General features: G+C 58.2%; 1 protein-coding gene across 3 annotated transcripts in view; it reads right to left on the minus strand.

Annotated features, from left to right (window-relative positions):
- Nucleotides 1–15,413, minus strand: part of DCTN1 (dynactin subunit 1) — a 51,175-nt gene that overhangs the window by 7,636 nt on the left and 28,126 nt on the right. For 2 of the 3 annotated variants that reach the window (XM_063401306.1, XM_063401304.1), the window contains exons 5-18: nucleotides 9,909–10,112; nucleotides 8,442–8,639; nucleotides 7,580–7,784; nucleotides 7,216–7,294; nucleotides 6,502–6,661; nucleotides 5,896–6,000; nucleotides 5,562–5,753; nucleotides 4,601–4,717; nucleotides 3,802–3,954; nucleotides 2,827–2,987; nucleotides 1,594–1,762; nucleotides 1,188–1,256; nucleotides 725–787; nucleotides 7–156 (exon numbers count right to left, since the gene is read on the minus strand). In XM_063401306.1, the coding sequence (XP_063257376.1) occupies nucleotides 7–156; nucleotides 725–787; nucleotides 1,188–1,256; nucleotides 1,594–1,762; nucleotides 2,827–2,987; nucleotides 3,802–3,954; nucleotides 4,601–4,717; nucleotides 5,562–5,753; nucleotides 5,896–6,000; nucleotides 6,502–6,661; nucleotides 7,216–7,294; nucleotides 7,580–7,784; nucleotides 8,442–8,639; nucleotides 9,909–10,112 (2,025 nt within the window). The remainder of the gene's footprint in view (nucleotides 1–6; nucleotides 157–724; nucleotides 788–1,187; nucleotides 1,257–1,593; nucleotides 1,763–2,826; nucleotides 2,988–3,801; nucleotides 3,955–4,600; nucleotides 4,718–5,561; nucleotides 5,754–5,895; nucleotides 6,001–6,501; nucleotides 6,662–7,215; nucleotides 7,295–7,579; nucleotides 7,785–8,441; nucleotides 8,640–9,908; nucleotides 10,113–15,413) is intronic. The other variant, XM_063401305.1, reaches the window with a different exon arrangement.

Consider the following 15,413-nt stretch of genomic DNA (forward strand, 5'->3'; position numbering starts at 1 on the left):
CGTCACCTGCGCTCCGAAGCCCAGGGCCGCGGGGATTCCCGGCGCGTCCGTGCCCGGCATGCGGCGCCGGATCTTCTTGCAGAACTGCCGAATGTCGCTGCACGACGTCTCCAGGTCCTTGAGCAGGATGGCCAGGTCGGCCGCCTCCTGCCCGGCCTGGGGACACACAGGGACATCAGAGGGACATGGGGACAGGGAGGGGCACAGGGACAGGGAGGGGCACAGGGACATCAGAGGGACACGGGGACATCAGAGGGACACGGGGACAGGGAGGGGCACAGGGACAGGGACGGACACAGGGACAGAGGGACCTCGATGGATCTCAGAGGGACACGGGAACAGAGGGACATGGGGACACAAAGGGATCCCTAGATGGAGGGATCTCAGAGGGACACAGGAGAAGAGAGAGACCTCAGAGGGACATGGGGACACAGAGGGACCTTAGAGAGAGGGACCTGAGGGACACGGGGACACAGAGGGACCTTGGCCAGAGGGAGCTCTGACAGACACAGGGACAGAGAGGGACCTCAGAGGGACATGAGGAGAGAGAGGGATTTTAGAGGGACATGGAGACAGAGCAGGACATCAGACAGGGACAAGAAGGGATCCCAGACAGAGGGACACGGGGACAGCAGGAAGCTGGTAGGTGCCCAGCCATCCTGGCAGGTGCTGCCTGGAGGAAGATCCTACCTGGAGGAAGATCCTACCTGGAGGAAGATCCTACCTGGAGGAAGGCCCGCAGCCGGCACACCTCCACCCCCATGCAGTCCAAGGCACTCTGGGTGAACTGTGGGCACAGGCACAGGGACCCTCAGCGCAGGGGCAGGGACAGGAGGGGTCTCAGGGCACACTGGGGCTTCAGTCCCAGGGATTCCAGGGTGGACCCTGCCACCAGCCCAGCATTTTCAGGAGCAGGGAAACTGGTTGAGGCAATTCTTGGTCTATTTTGGTTTTACCCAGGGTGTGCAGGATGCTGGTTCTTCCCTTGGGAAATCCAGGATACAGCCCCCACCCTGAGACATGAGGGTGTCCACATTCCCATTCCTGCTCTTCTCATCCCCATTCCCTGACCCCAGTGCCACCGCTGGGGAAGAGTGGCTGCACTGGGCAGTGGCAGCAGGGCCACCTCCCCTCCCACAGGGATCCTGGGGGACACAAAAAGAGGGATGAGGGTTGTCCCCACTCACCTTGATGTGGTCGGCCAGCTGCAGGGTGCAGTCCTCAGCCTGGTCGGCCAGGTGGATGCTGTAGAGGTGCTGTGGGAATGGCAGGATCAGCATCCACAGGTGTTGGCACACATGGAAACATCCACTCAAAAAAAACCCCTGATTTTGAGGGTTTGGGCCATTTTTTAAATGGAAGCAACAAGAGTAGCCCAAGGACCTGGTGGTGCTTAATTCCACAGGTCAGCAGGATGGAAGGGAGGAATGTGGGAGAACCACATCCCCCGGGGACACAGCCACTGTCACCTGGGTGACAACACCCAAAGCAAAGGGCTGCCAAAAGGAGCTAAATCCCAGCTGTTCCACGGGCCAAGGGCCGGATGTCCAACAGGTGAGGTGACACCTGCCCCAGTGTCACCCCCAGCCCCACCTGGTAGTACTTGATGGCTTTGGTGAGCGGCTCCACGTTGACGGTCTCGTCCAGCTGGTCCTTGTGGAGCAGCTCGATCAGGAAGTCCAGGGAGCGCTCGTGGACGCTCATCTCGGGGTACAGGGTCCCCACCTTCTTGTACACCTCCACACTGCAGCGGCTCAGGGCCCTGAGGGCACAGGGACAAGGGCTGGGTGCATCTCCAGGCAGGACATGGGAAATCGGAGCCCTGAGGGGCTGCTGGCCAGGGGACAGGGACACAGCCGTGACAGGGACATCGGGGAGTTCACAGAGATGTCACCCCTCACAAAGGAATAAGGGGATCCTGCTGATTCTTCAAAGCCTGGCTCCCCAAAATTCCCTCATGTGTCATCTCTTGGGAAGGAGAAAGGGAACCCAGCCTTCTTTTTAGCCTGGCTCCCAAATCCCTTCTCATGTCACCCCTTGGGAAGGACACGGAGAGGTCACAGAGAAGGGGATCCTCATAAAGGAATAAGGGGATCCCACTGCTTTTTTCTAGCCTGGCTCCCCAAATCCCTTCCCATGTCACCCCTTGGGAAAAACACAGAGAAGTCATGGAGAAGGAGATCCTCACAAGGGAACAAGGGGATTCTGCTGGTTTTTTCTAGCCTGGGTCTCAAAATCCCTTCCCGTGTCACCCTTTGAGAGGGACACAGGGAGGTCATGCAGAAAGGGATCCCACAGCTTTTTTCAAACCCAGCTCCCAAGATCCCGTGTGATCTCTTGGGGAACACAGAGAGGTCATGGAAAAAGGGATCCCATTGCTTTTATTTTTTTTCCTAGCGCAGCTCCCAGAATCCCCTCCCATACCATTCCCTGGGAAAGACACACAAGGAGGGTCACAGAGAAATCAACCCATGGCAAGGCAGTAAAAGTGACCCCACCACCCTTTCCAGGCCTGGCTCCCCAAATCCCTGGAACTCCACGGAGGGAAGGGAAGGGAAGGGAAGGGAAGGGAAGGGAAGGGAAGGGAAGGGAAGGGAAGGGAAGGGAAGGGAAGGGAAGGGAAGGGAAGGGAAGGGAAGGGAAGGGAAGGGAAGGGAAGGGAAGGGAAGGGAAGGGAAGGGAAGGGAAGGGAAGGGAAGGGAAGGGAAGGGAAGGGAAGGGAAGGGAAGGGAAGGGAAGGGAAGGGAAGGGAAGGGAAGGGAAGGGAAGGGAAGGGAAGGGAAGGGAAGGGAAGGGAAGGGAAGGGAAGGGAAGGGGGGCACTCACTGCTCGTATTTGTGCAGCGTGGCCTGCAGCAGGCTCAGGGAGTAGACGAGGCCGGCGGCGAAGCTGAGCTGCTCCCCCGGGGCTCCTCGCAGCCCCGCCCGCTCCGCGCAGCTCTCGCTCAGCTCGAACCTCTCCTGCGCCTGTTTGCTGATGAGCTCGGCCTGGGGAGGGCAGGGAAATCCTTCAGGGCATCCCGTGCCTCCCTGCTCTGCCCTGCTGAGCCACGGGTAACAGCCCCTGCACCCCCAAAAGGTGACCTGTCCTTGCAAAGTGACCACTGGCACCGCGGCTGAGCGCTCCCACCACTGAGTGACCACCCCTGGCTGCTTCCTCCCCTCCTCTTCTCCCAGACCGTTTTACAATGGTGGAATCATGGAATTAGTCATATATTTACATATTTATATAGTTATATAGTTATATATAACTATAGTTATATAGTTATATAGTTATATAGTTATACAGTTATATATTTATATAGTTATACAGTTATATAGTTACACGGTTATACAGTTATATAGTTATATATACTTATTTACTTATATACCTATATATTTATTGTTTATATATTTGTATACTTATATATTTGTATACTTATATATTTATATATTTACATTTGCATGTTTGTATATTTTTATATTATTTCTATTTCTATTTCTATTTCTATTTCTATTTATATTTATAATTTTGGAATCATAGAAAAGTCCCTTAAGACCATTGGGCCCAACTGTTCCCCCAGCACTGCCACTGACCCCAAGTGTCCCCAAGTGCCACATCCACAGAGCTGTCAAACCCCCAGGAATGGGGACCCCACCCCTGCCCTGAGCAGCTGTGCCCGGGCTGGACACCCCTTTCCAGAAGGAATTTTCCCAGTATCCCTCCAGGGCTGGTGAAGAACTTTGGGAATGGCAAACACTCAAACCCCCCCATTCCCCCGGGACACAGGGGCGGTTCCCAGCCCTCCCGGGCCCGCCCCACCTTGCAGATGAGGCGTGGGATGAGCAGCAGCACCAGGACGCAGTCGTGGTCGCCGCCGTGCCGCAGGAAGCTGTCGGGCATGAAGGAGGTGAGCAGCGACACGTGGCGATTGGCCTGCTGCACCTCCATCTGCCGCAGCTCCATCTCGATGGCCTGCGGGGACACCGAGGTCACAGCCCGCCCAGGGGACATCCAGGGATTGCTGCTCCCTGGGGAATGCCCCAGCGCCTGTCTGGGGTCTCCCAGCCAACCCAGGGACACCTCATGCTAGCCCAGGGGGCTCCAGGCTGGCCTTGGACACTCTGCCAGGGGTGGGGTAGCCAGAGTTGCTCTGGGAAATCCATTCTGGAGCCTCCCCACCCTCCCAGAAGAATTCCTTCCCAATATCTACCCCTGCCCTCTGGCAGTAGGAAGCCATTCCCTGTGTCCTCTCCCTCCATCCCTCGCCCCCAGTCCCTCTCCAGCTCTCTTGAAGCCCCTTTAGGCCTGCAAGGGGCTCTGAGCTCTCCCTGGAGCCTTCCCTTCTCCAAGTGAACATTCCCAGCTCTCCCAGCCTGGCTCCAGAGCAGAAGGGCTCCAAAATCATGGAATGGTTTGGGTTGGAAGGACCTCAAAGCCCATCCTGTGCCACCCTGTGCCATGGGCAGGGACACCTCCCACTGTCCCAGGCTGCTCCAAGCCCTGTCCAGCCTGGCCTTGGACACTTCCAGGGATCCAGGGACAGCCACAACTCAACAGAATACCCTGGAGCCTGTCCCAGGGCATGGATAAGCCCGCCCAGGTCTCCTGCTGGCCCTACCTTGGCGTGGGCTTTCGTCTCTGCAAATTTGATCTTGAAGTCGAACATCTCCGGGGGCGGCTGCTGCTGCCTCTCCGCAGACGCCTCCTGCTGGCTCATCAGCTCCCGGTTCACGTCCTGGCCACGGGGACATGGGACATGGGACACGGGGATCAGGGACCCCACACCCTCAGCAGGGCCCTCCCCAGCACCTCCTCCCTGTGCAACACCCAGGGAAGGCGGAGGGGAGGGAGAGGCACCAAGCGAGTTCCAGTCCAGGAATATCCACGGGCTCGTTCCCCAGCTCCCTTCCCTGCCAGGAGACCTGAGCCCAGGGCTGGGATAGCCCCCACAGGGAAGAATTTTTTCCCAATATCCCATCTAAATCTCTGCTTTTCCAGTGGGAAGCCATTCCCTATGTCCCGTTCCCCTGGCCCAAGTCTGTCTCCAGCTGTCCTTTAGGAACTGGAAGGGGCTCTGAGGTCTCCTTGAAGCCTTCCCTTCTCCAGGGTGGACATTCCCAGCTCTCCCAGCCTGTCCCTGATGGAGAAGTTACTGGGGAGGTCATGGTGGAAGCTCCACGAGGAATCCACTCGGCCCCAAGCCGTGTCCTGCCATGCCCAGGTCCACAGGACATTCCCAGGGGATTCCAGAGTTTCTCTGGGAAATCCATTCCAGGGCCTCCCCACCCTCCCAGGGAAGAATTCCTTCCCAATCTCCCATCTAACCCTGCTCTCTTGCAGTAGGAAGCCATTCCTCCTTGTCCTGTCCCTCCATCCCTTGTCCCCAGTCCCTCCCCAGCTCTTCTGGAGCCCCTTTAGGCCCTGCAAGGGGCTCTGAGCTCTCCCTGGATCCTTCCCTTCTTTGGGTGAACACCCCCAGCTCTCCCAGCCCAGCTCTACAGCAGAAGGGCTCCAAACTCATGGCTCTCCCGCCCTCCAGGTGATCTCCAGGAGCACTGGGGGTGTCCAAGGGGCCTCACCTGCAGGTGAGCCGTGAGCTCCCGGTACTTTTTGATGGTCTGCTGGTAGTCGGCCACGGTCTCCTGCGCGGCCTCCACGCGCTTCTCGGCCTGGCGCACGCGCGCCGTGGCCATGTCCAGCTGCTCCCGCAGCTCCAGCTCCGTCTCCCGGGCGTTCTCCTGCAGCTCGTCGTTCATCTCGTTCATGGCTTCCTGCGGGGGTGGCACCGGGGGACAAAGTCACACGCTGTGGCTCAGGCGTGTCCCAGCGCCCCCGAGAGCGTCCCCGAATCCCTCCGTCATTCCAGCCCCCATGCTGTCCCCTGGAGTGGTTATCCAGGGAATTCTGCCTTACCAGGTCCCCGACAGTCTCACGCAGCTCCCGGACCTTCTCCTCCAGATCCAGGTTCCTCTCTGTCAGCGTCTCCACCATCTCCTCAGCGCCCAGTGCTGCATCCACCTGCCAGGACACACATCCCAGTCCACCCAGTCCAGTCCACCAGGACACACATCCCAACCCATCCATGTACCAGGACACACATCCCAATCCATCCCCTGCCAGGACACACATCCCAGTCCATCCTGGCACGTGGTGGCACAGACAGTTTTAGTGGAGAAATGAGCATTTTGGGGGCTCTGCTCTGCCTGGAGCCCACCTGAGCCACGGCAGGTGTGACCCCGCCTGGAGGGATTGCAGGAACAGGGATCCCTCCTGGGGGCTTCCTGAGGAAGGCTCATCCTCATCCCGGCAGGAAGGAGGGATGGGTGGGCACAGGAGTCACCCACATCCAGGCAGAGCCCAGCACAGCCCCGCTGCCGAGCAGGGTTTGGAATTAGGGAATATGGGACCGGGAGTGCTGGTCCCTGCAGTGGGATCACTGCACGTGGCTCTCTGGGAGTCCCCAAACTGCCCCGCATGTCCCCGAACGGCCCCAAATGTCCCATCCCACCTGTCCCTCACCTGCTCCTTGAGCTCATCCACCGTCTTCTCCGCCTGCTTCACCTCCTCCTGCAGCTTCTCCCGCTGCTGCCGCAGCGACTCCAGCTCCGTGTTCTTCTTCTCCATCTGCTTCTGGAGCTTCACGTGCTCCTGCTTCTCCGAGGCTGACAGGTCTCGCATCCTGGGACAGCCACGGCTCCCGTCAGGGCCAGCCCAGGAGCGCCCGCTCCCTCCCTGGGCGCTGCTCCTGGGGGCACCAGCAGAGCCAGGAGCCCCCCGCCCGCTCCACCCGGGATAACGGAGCTCATCCATCCCCATCAGCCCCTCCCGGGTGGGGACAGGAGCAACGTTCCCAAAATTCAGCCCATTTACAGCAAGGGATGGGTTCCGCCTCAAGTTCTTGGCTATGGTTTCCCGAATGAAAAGCCCTGGAGCCCCAAGCCCTGGAAGGGGGGATCATCCAGGGAAAGGTAAACCCCAGGGCTGGGATAATGAGCACCATATCCATCAGGAATGAGGCATGGGAAGGGTCTGGAGTGGCTCATCTTGTCCCCTCCCCACCAATCCCCTGTGACTCCCCTTTCCCTGTGGATGCTTTAAGAGCTCGGCAAAGATCCCAGACCCCTGCAGGAATGACAGGGGCTGCTCTAGGGAAGGATTGGGATTGGTGCTCTCGGACTGAGGGGGCACAAGAGGCCTGGGAAGGAATTTTGGGAAGCACAGCTGGGCTCCCACCTGACAAGAGCCTCCTTGAGCCTGGCGTTCTGCTCCTCCAGCTGTTTGACCTGGTAGCTGGATGCTGCTCCGTCAGAGCCTGCGGACAAAGGGAAGAATCAGAATCCCAGACTGGTTTGGGCAGGAACGGACCTTAAATCCCACCCATTCCCACCCCCTGACATGGGCAGGGACACCTTCCACTATCCCAGGGTGCTCCAAGCCCCATCCAACCTGGCTTTGGACACTTCCAGGGATGGAGCAGCAACAGCTTCTCTAAAAAAATTCATTCCAGGGTCTCAAGACCCTCACAGAGAAGAACTTCCCAATATCCCACCTAACCCCAGCCCCATTCTGCAAGCCCAAAGCCCCTCTCCCTTCCCACCTTTCTCCTCGATCTCGTGCTTGAGGATCTCCAGGTCCATGGTGAGGTATTCCACCTTCTCCTTGAGGGAATCCACCTCCTGCTGCAGGGACTCTGCGCGCTCCTCGGCCATCTCCTTGTCCAGCGTGGCCATCTCGATGGCGTCGGCCGTGTCCGCCATCTCCTCCATGTACCTCTCCTTGGCCTCCAGGGCATCCTTGGCTTCCTGTGGGCAGGAACAGCAGGTCAGGGCACCCCACAATCCTGGAGAGACCCCACAGCAGCCCTTGGGAAATTGGGAAATTATTGTCCCTCAACCCAATGGAAAACAGTTTATTTGGGATGGCCCAGCGCTCCAGGGTGTCCCACTCCCCTCTTCCCTGCTCCACACCCAGAGAGCCTGGCAGGAAAACCATCTGCAGGTGAGGAGACAGGGAATACTGGAGCAGACAGATAAATCCCTGTGGAGAGGAACCAGGAATCCACCGTGGAAAAGTAGGGCAGGGAGAAGGAAACGCTCCTTGGCTGCTTGGGTGGAGTCCTGGGAGCTGCAGGCACAGGGGAGGGGGAAAGGGAAGCACCTGGAATTCCTGGAGAGAGAGAGGGAAGAAAGAAGCACCTGGAGAGACAGAGGGAAGAGAGAAGGAAGAGGGAAGCACCTGGAAAGAGAGGGAATAAGGAACCCAAAGTCCCACTTTGGCTCAGCCTGATTCCCAAATACACCTGATGTCGATTCGGAGCAGAGGAAAACACCTCGAGTTCCACCAGGGGAGGTTTAGTTGGATATTGGGAAAATTTCCTCCCAGAAAGGTTTGTCAGGGCTGGAATTCCCGCTGGAGTCACCTCTCCGGGCATTGCCCCATGCCCAGGGACACTCACTCACCTTCTTGGCCTCCTTCAGGCGCTTCTGGAGCTCAGCCTGCTGCTCCTGCATTTTGCTCTTCCATTCCTGCACCTGCTCCAGCTGGATCTTGTACTTCTCCAGCTCCTTGAGCTTCGCCTTGTCCTCATTCCGCTTGATTTTCAGCGTCTCCAGCTTCTCCTCAAGGTCCCTGACCTGAGCACGGAGATTCTCCTCCTCCTACAGCACCGAGACAAGAATTAGGGAAGGAGCAGGGACATCCTTTGGACAGAGCTCCGGGGATGTTCCTGGAAGCCCACGGAACCCGGCCTGACTTTTGTCATCGATATTGGGGCAGTGTGAGAAGAGAGAGACTCAGGACAACGGCCTGGAGCACCATGACAAGGGGGAATGGCTTCCCACTGCAGAGAGCAGGATTAGATGGGATATTGGGAAGGAATTCCTGGCTGGGAGGGTGGGGAAGCCCTGGCACAGGTCGCCCAGAGAAGCTGTGGCTGCCTGATCCCACTGCAGCACCATTCCCAGGTGATCTCCCCCCAGGGAGAATTGATCCATGTCCTTTTCCAACAGCTCAGCTCCCAGGGCAGGGAAAGGCTGATGCCAGCATTCCCAGAGGAAGGGCTGCAGGGACAAAGGGATGTGACCTCCCTCCCTGGAATCAGCACAGGGGCTAAAGCTTCAAATCCCAAAGCTGGGTAACAGCAAGGAACAGGTCTTGGAAAAATCTGGAACCTCCCATGGATTCCTCCTCTGCTGCTTTCCCAGGCTGGACATTCTGCTGTCCCCAAAAAAGCCACTTCTGCACCCAGTTACAAAAACCAGAGAGCTCTGGGAATGGGGACATGGGTGGGGACATCCCCTATTCCCACCCTGCCTTCTCCAGCTCTCCCTTCCACACACAGTCCCAAAGCCTCTCCCGCTCTTCCCTCCCTGGCCTTGTGCCCCAAATCTCTCCCAAGCTCTAATTAACTCATTAATCAAAGCAAGGTGGAAGTGATGAAAAAGTATTTTAAAGATCAAAACAGGATTAACTCAGTAATGATTAAAAATGCCTGAATTTAGGAAATATTGGATCTTTCCAATAAAAAATGCAGAGGATCCTGCTTTGCCTCCCAAGGCAGGAGGGCCCCCAGTAGCTCCCTGCTGGTCCCCCCACCCCAGTCCTCCCAGCACCAGTGGGTGTCGCCAACTGGGCCCTGTGGATTTAACAGGATCAAGCTCTGACTCAGAGCCTCAACTCTGCCAAGCTGCTCCGATGCCACCCGTGTCCCACAGGGATCTGGGAAGGGATGGAGCTGCACTGGGAATTCCCTTTGGAAGTGGCCTCCCAGCTGTGCTGCCCCTGCCCCTGTCCTGGCCAGCCCCGAAATGTCCCAATGCTCCTCCCACAGCCCAGTGACCCTCCAGGGCACCTCCTCCTCCTCCTCTTCCTCCTCCCAGTGCCAGGGGCATTTTCCCTCCTGCCCTCCGGGGAGCCCCAGCGCTCACCTGGGCACGGCTCACCTTGGTGGGCGAGGGCACGGGGGGCGCCCCCGGGGAGCCCAGCGAGGGCGTGGGGATGACGGGGGCCACCAGCGGGGTCTGGGCGGGCGTGCCGGGCTCGCTGCTGCTCATCTCCCCGCCCGACGCCGAGGCCGAGCCCGAGGGCCCGGCCGTGCCGCCGGACGCCGATGATGTGGGGGTCCGGGTGGGCTGCAAGACACCGGCGGGGTGGGGGATCAGGGGGGCACCCCGAGGGATGGCACCTCTGTGAACTCCTGGATTCTCATTGCCAGCGGGGAAACCTGGAGTGGGGAGTCCCTGGCTTGTGTCACTGCAGGACCCCCAGGAATTCTGCTCTGGAGGAGCTGGGCTTGGAGAGAATCCATGGATAATCCACTGGGGAAGGTCTCCACGTTTCCCACATTTGCTGTGGCTGCCTCACATCCCTGGAAGTGTCCAAGGCCAGGCTGGACAGGGCTTGGAGCACCCTGGGACAGTGGGAGGTGGCCCTGCCCTGGCAGGGGATGGCACTGGATGATCTCCAAGGGCCCTCCCAGCCCAAACCTGTCCAGGATTATGGGATTAAAGGTCCCAGCTCCAGAGGGCGAGACAGCAAAACCTCAGAGCCCACCAAGATCAGAACCCAGTTTTAGGGCAGCAACAAGAAAATCAACACGGAGTGAATTCCCCAAGTCCGGTGGGGCCTGGTGCTGCTTCATTAGCGCTTATGAGGTGTTAATTAATCACTGTCTGAACCCAGGCAGTGGGAAAAGGGGTGGGGGAAGCACCAGCTGTCCCCCACTGGTCTCCTCACAATCCCTGTTTCTGGACCACTCACCTCTACCTGTGTAAATTAAATTTCCTGACTTAATTTTATTCCTGGAAATGGGATTTTTGGTGCCCTGAGGGTTCACCAGGTGTGTGGTTTCACCCACGGGCACAGCTGGGAAGGAGAAACATTCACCCTCTGCCCTTATTTTCCCCAAAATGGAGGCAAATCCCAGTTGGCTCCACTGCAGCAAGTCCAGCACCTCTTGGATAGGCCCAGCCTGCCCTCCTGGGATGATCCCAGTTCTCCCAGGCACAGAAAACAGGGAATTTCTGGGTGTCACCGAGCCCTACGTGCTTTCTTCCAGATACAACTCAAAACAAAGATCTTTGTTGTTCCTGGTGCTTTTGGGGTCACAGATCCCTCAGAAGGAGCAGAGTTAGATGGGATACTGGGAAGGAATTCCAGGCTGTGAGGGTGGGCAGGCCCTGGCACAGGGTGCCCAGAGAAGCTGTGGCTGCCCCTGGATCCCTGTAAGTGCCCAAGGCCAGGCTGGACGGGGCTTGGAGCAACCTGGGACAGTGGGAGGTGCTCCTGGGTGGAGCTGGATGGGCTCTAGGTCTCTTCCAACCCAACCCATTCCATGACTCCAGGATCCCAACTCCTCCTCCCCGCCCAGCGCAGGTGTGAGGCCGAAGGAGCAGGAGGTCCCACAGGACACCCCTGCAGAGACATCAACGAGAACCGTTCAAACCCAGGGACTGGGACGGGATCCCAGAGCCCTGGGGCTGAGGGAATCCACCCCTGCCTGGGGCGAGGCGCTGGAAGCATCCGGTGAGGACGGAGACCTCCCTGCAGTGCCCTGCCACAGGGGAGTTCTCCATTTCCAAACCCAATCCTGGAGGATTTCTCTCCCACATTTCCTCCCTTCAAGCCACAACTCCCTTCCCAAGGTGAATCCTGCTGGCTGGAGCAGCCCCCGAGGGCCAGCTGGGACCACACAGCCCTGCCTGACACCTCAGGCTCTGTCAGATCCCACTCAGATCTCACGGCACAAGCTGGGTCAGTCAGGGAGCAGCAATCCCCGCAGGGACCCCTGGCACAGCCTGGGCACTGCCACGTGGATTTCACGCTGTTCCACGGCTGTTCCATCCTGGGAGAGGGTCCCCAAGGATCTGGGCCTGCTCCAGAGGACTCCATCACCCCTGTGAGCTCCTCTGGGCTCTGCACAACGAGGTGGAAGGACAACGGGAATGCACGGTGGGGTTGGGAACCCATGGTCGTGTTTGAGTGCGGTTGGCACCCAATGGGTTGGGTTGGAGTGGAGCTGGCCACCAGTGGATCCTGTTTGGGTGGGGTTGGCACCCAGTGGATCGTATTTGAAGGGGGTTGGTACAAATGGATCGTGTTTGTGGTGGCATTGGCACCCAACGGATCACGTTTGAGTGGGACTGGCAATGAATGGATGTTTTTGGAATGGGGTTGGCACTGAATGAGTTGTGTTTGAGTGGGGTTGGCACCCAGTGGATCGTGTTTGAGTTGGCATCCACAAGAACAGCCATGTTTGAGTGGGGTTTGCAATGAATGGATCATGTTTGTGTGGTGTTGGCACCCAGTGGATCACGTTTGTGTGGGACTGGGAACCAATGGATTGTGCTTGAGTGGGGTTGGCACCCAATGAGTTGTGTCTGAGCGGGGCTGGCAACCAACAGCTCACGTTTGAGTGGGGTTTGCAATGAATGGATCGTGTTTATGTAGTGTTGGCACCCAGTGGATCATGTTTGTGTAGGACTGGGAACCAATGGATCATGTTTGGGTGGGATTGGCAATGAATGGATCATGTTTGGGTGCTGTTGGCAATGAGTGGATCATATTTGGGTGGTGTTGGCACCCAACAGGTCGTGTTTGGGTGGGGTTGGCAATGAATGGATCACGTTTGGGTGCTGTTGGCACCCAATGGATCATGTTTGAATGCTGTTGGCGCCCAACAGGTCGTGTTTGGGTGGCATTGGTACCTAACACGCTGTGTTTGAGATGGTGTTGCCACCCATCGGGCTGTGTTTGAGCGGAGCTGGCACCCAGTGGCTCCCGACTGCAGCGCTGTCAGCACCCGGTGCTCCACGCGTGTGGCGGGGCTGACACCCAACGCTCTGAGTGGCGCTGGCACCCGCGGGGCCGCCGGTGCCCGGTGCCCCCCGCGCTCGGTGCCCCCGCCGTGGTGCTCACCTTGGGCCGGCGGGCGGTGCTCTGGAGGGCGGCGGGAGCGGAAGCAGAGAGGACAGACAGTCACACAGGGACAGAGGAGCAGAGAACAGCCGGCGGCGGCCGGAGCGGCAGAGCAGGGAAAGGAGACAAAAGACAGCACGGCATCGTTAGTGCGCCCGGTGTTGTCGGCGTGCCCGGTGGCACCGGCTGTGCGCGGCATCGTTAGCGAGGGGGCTCGTTAACCCTCTCCAAGGGCTGTTCTGGGTGGGACCCATGGGCACGGCTCCCATGGGACCCACAGACAGAGATCTCATGGGATCCCCTGGCACAGCTCCCATGGGATCCCCTGGCACAGCTCCCGTGGGACCACCGGAGCAAAGCCCAGAGCCAGCACAGCCCTTGGTCACTCTCAATCCCCGTCCCTGTCCCTCCAGCCTAGTGTGGGGACAGAGGGCACATCCTGAACCTCTATCCCAACCCCACAGATACCCCAAAGCAAATCCACCTTGTATTTCCAAGGAATTTTGGTCTTCAGAAGCCGGTTCAGGTTGGCTGGGCACTCCAGGCTCCATGGGCATGGGGGGTTTGACCTCCCATGCCTTTCCCAGAGACTCCCAGAGTGGGAGGTGGAAAGGATTTAATCTTAAACATGAGTTTCTCCTCATCCCTCTGGTTTTCCAAAGGGCCCAGAGCACCCTGGACCAGCTGCCCCAGAGTCCCCAGGCTCTGCTTTGTTTAACCAAAAATTCCAGGGACACCACGGAGCTGATCCCACACTCCCGACTTTTCCTTTCATGGCTGGAATGAAATCATCCATGATTTTGGGTCAGGACACCCCCCAACCCCTCCATGCACATGCAGCAGCTCCCAGCAGCTCAGGGAGGGGAGGCCACGGGGCCCAGCCTGGAACAGAGACAAACGTGAAATTATTTTGTATTTTTCCCCTTAAAAACAATCCCTAATGGATGGAAAAGGAGGAGTGACCAGGCTGGTCTAGGGGGGCAGCGGGTGGGCAGGAGCCCCCGGCACGGGCATTGGGAACATCTGTCCAGCTGCAGCCTTGGAGCACTTCCACGCTCTCCCTCATTTCTGATTCCATGACCTAATCCCAGCTGGGAATAAGCAGGAGCAGAACAGATGGATAATGGCGCTGCCACATGATCCCATGTCCAGGATGGGGACATGAGGCACACAGAGCCCACCAGGGACCAGCAGCTCCAGCCGATATCCAACACGGCCGTGCTCCCTCCCGAGGCCTCAGGAAACCTCGGAGCTCTATCTCCCTGTTTGCAATATAACCCTGGATGTATTTGCACTTCCAAACTTCCCATCGCCTCTGGCACTGCTTCAGCTAAATCCTGCTCTGCTCACTTCCAGCCTTTTTCCAAAGGCTGCATTCCATGTCAGTCCCGAGGGAAGACAATCCCATCTTCCACAACTTCTCCTGCGTGACCAAATTTGTCAGGAAAATGCAATGACAGCAGCAAAAGTTCCACAGTCTCCGGTGAGACCCTCAGGATGCCCTTCAGGAGCTCTCCAGCATCTTCCTAAAGTCCAACTAAGCAACATGGAGCAGCAACAAAAATCTGGGAACCCCTTGGAAAACGCCTTCTTCAGGGATTCCACAGGCGGAGATGTCCCCACTCCCTGCCACACACGTGGGGGGACTCAGGAGTGGGGCAGGGCTGGGGGGTCCCACACCGACCACCGAGTCCTTGGACAGGGGGAAATATCACCTGAGACGACTGAGTCCTGTCCTGGGGGACACCAAATCCTTGCCTGGGGGACACTGAGCCTGTTCCTGGATGGGGACAGTGATCCCTGTCCCAGGAGACACCGAGCCTTGTCCTGGGGGACACCAAGCCCTGAACTGAGGGACACTGAGCCTTGTCCTGGCCATGGGGTGGGGGACACCAACTCAAACCCCTACTCAAACAACACCAAACCCTAAAACCAGGGAGAAGCCTCCTGGTAACCATCCCTAAAGCTTTGGAATGATGGAATAATCCGGCTTTGTGCATCCTTCGGAGTTTTGGTCCCTTCCATGGGATGCCACGTGCAGACCACTGAAAGTTGGAGCTCCAAGACCCCCGGGATCCGTGGCAAAGGGATGTTCTGGGATTCTCCAGCTACTCTCTCCATCAGGAATGTGGGATGGCAGGGCTCCCCTCCATGGTGGCACCTTCCTGTCCGTCCATCTGTCCCCAGCTGGTCATCCCTGTGCTCTGAAAAAGCTGGTGACAGGATGGGACACGGATTTTCCGGTGTCTGGCATCGTGCCAGCACTGGGGACAGAGGCTCCAACCCCACCCGGACCCTCCTGGATCCGGGATGTTCCAACCCCCCTGCTGGGGATGGATGTTCCACTGGAGGTCCGGGCTCTGCTGTGTAATGCTGCTGCATCAATATTTGATGGAATTACAAAACCTCTGCTCCCAGGGGAGCACTGGGGGCTCCGAACTGGCGCGCTTGGAGATGGACTCGGCTTCTGGCAGCAGGAACTCTGGAAAAATCCTCCTGGATACCAAGGACTGGCT

This window comes from Prinia subflava, chromosome 7 (assembly GCF_021018805.1).
Source record: "Prinia subflava isolate CZ2003 ecotype Zambia chromosome 7, Cam_Psub_1.2, whole genome shotgun sequence".
Lineage (NCBI taxonomy): Eukaryota > Metazoa > Chordata > Aves > Passeriformes > Cisticolidae > Prinia > Prinia subflava.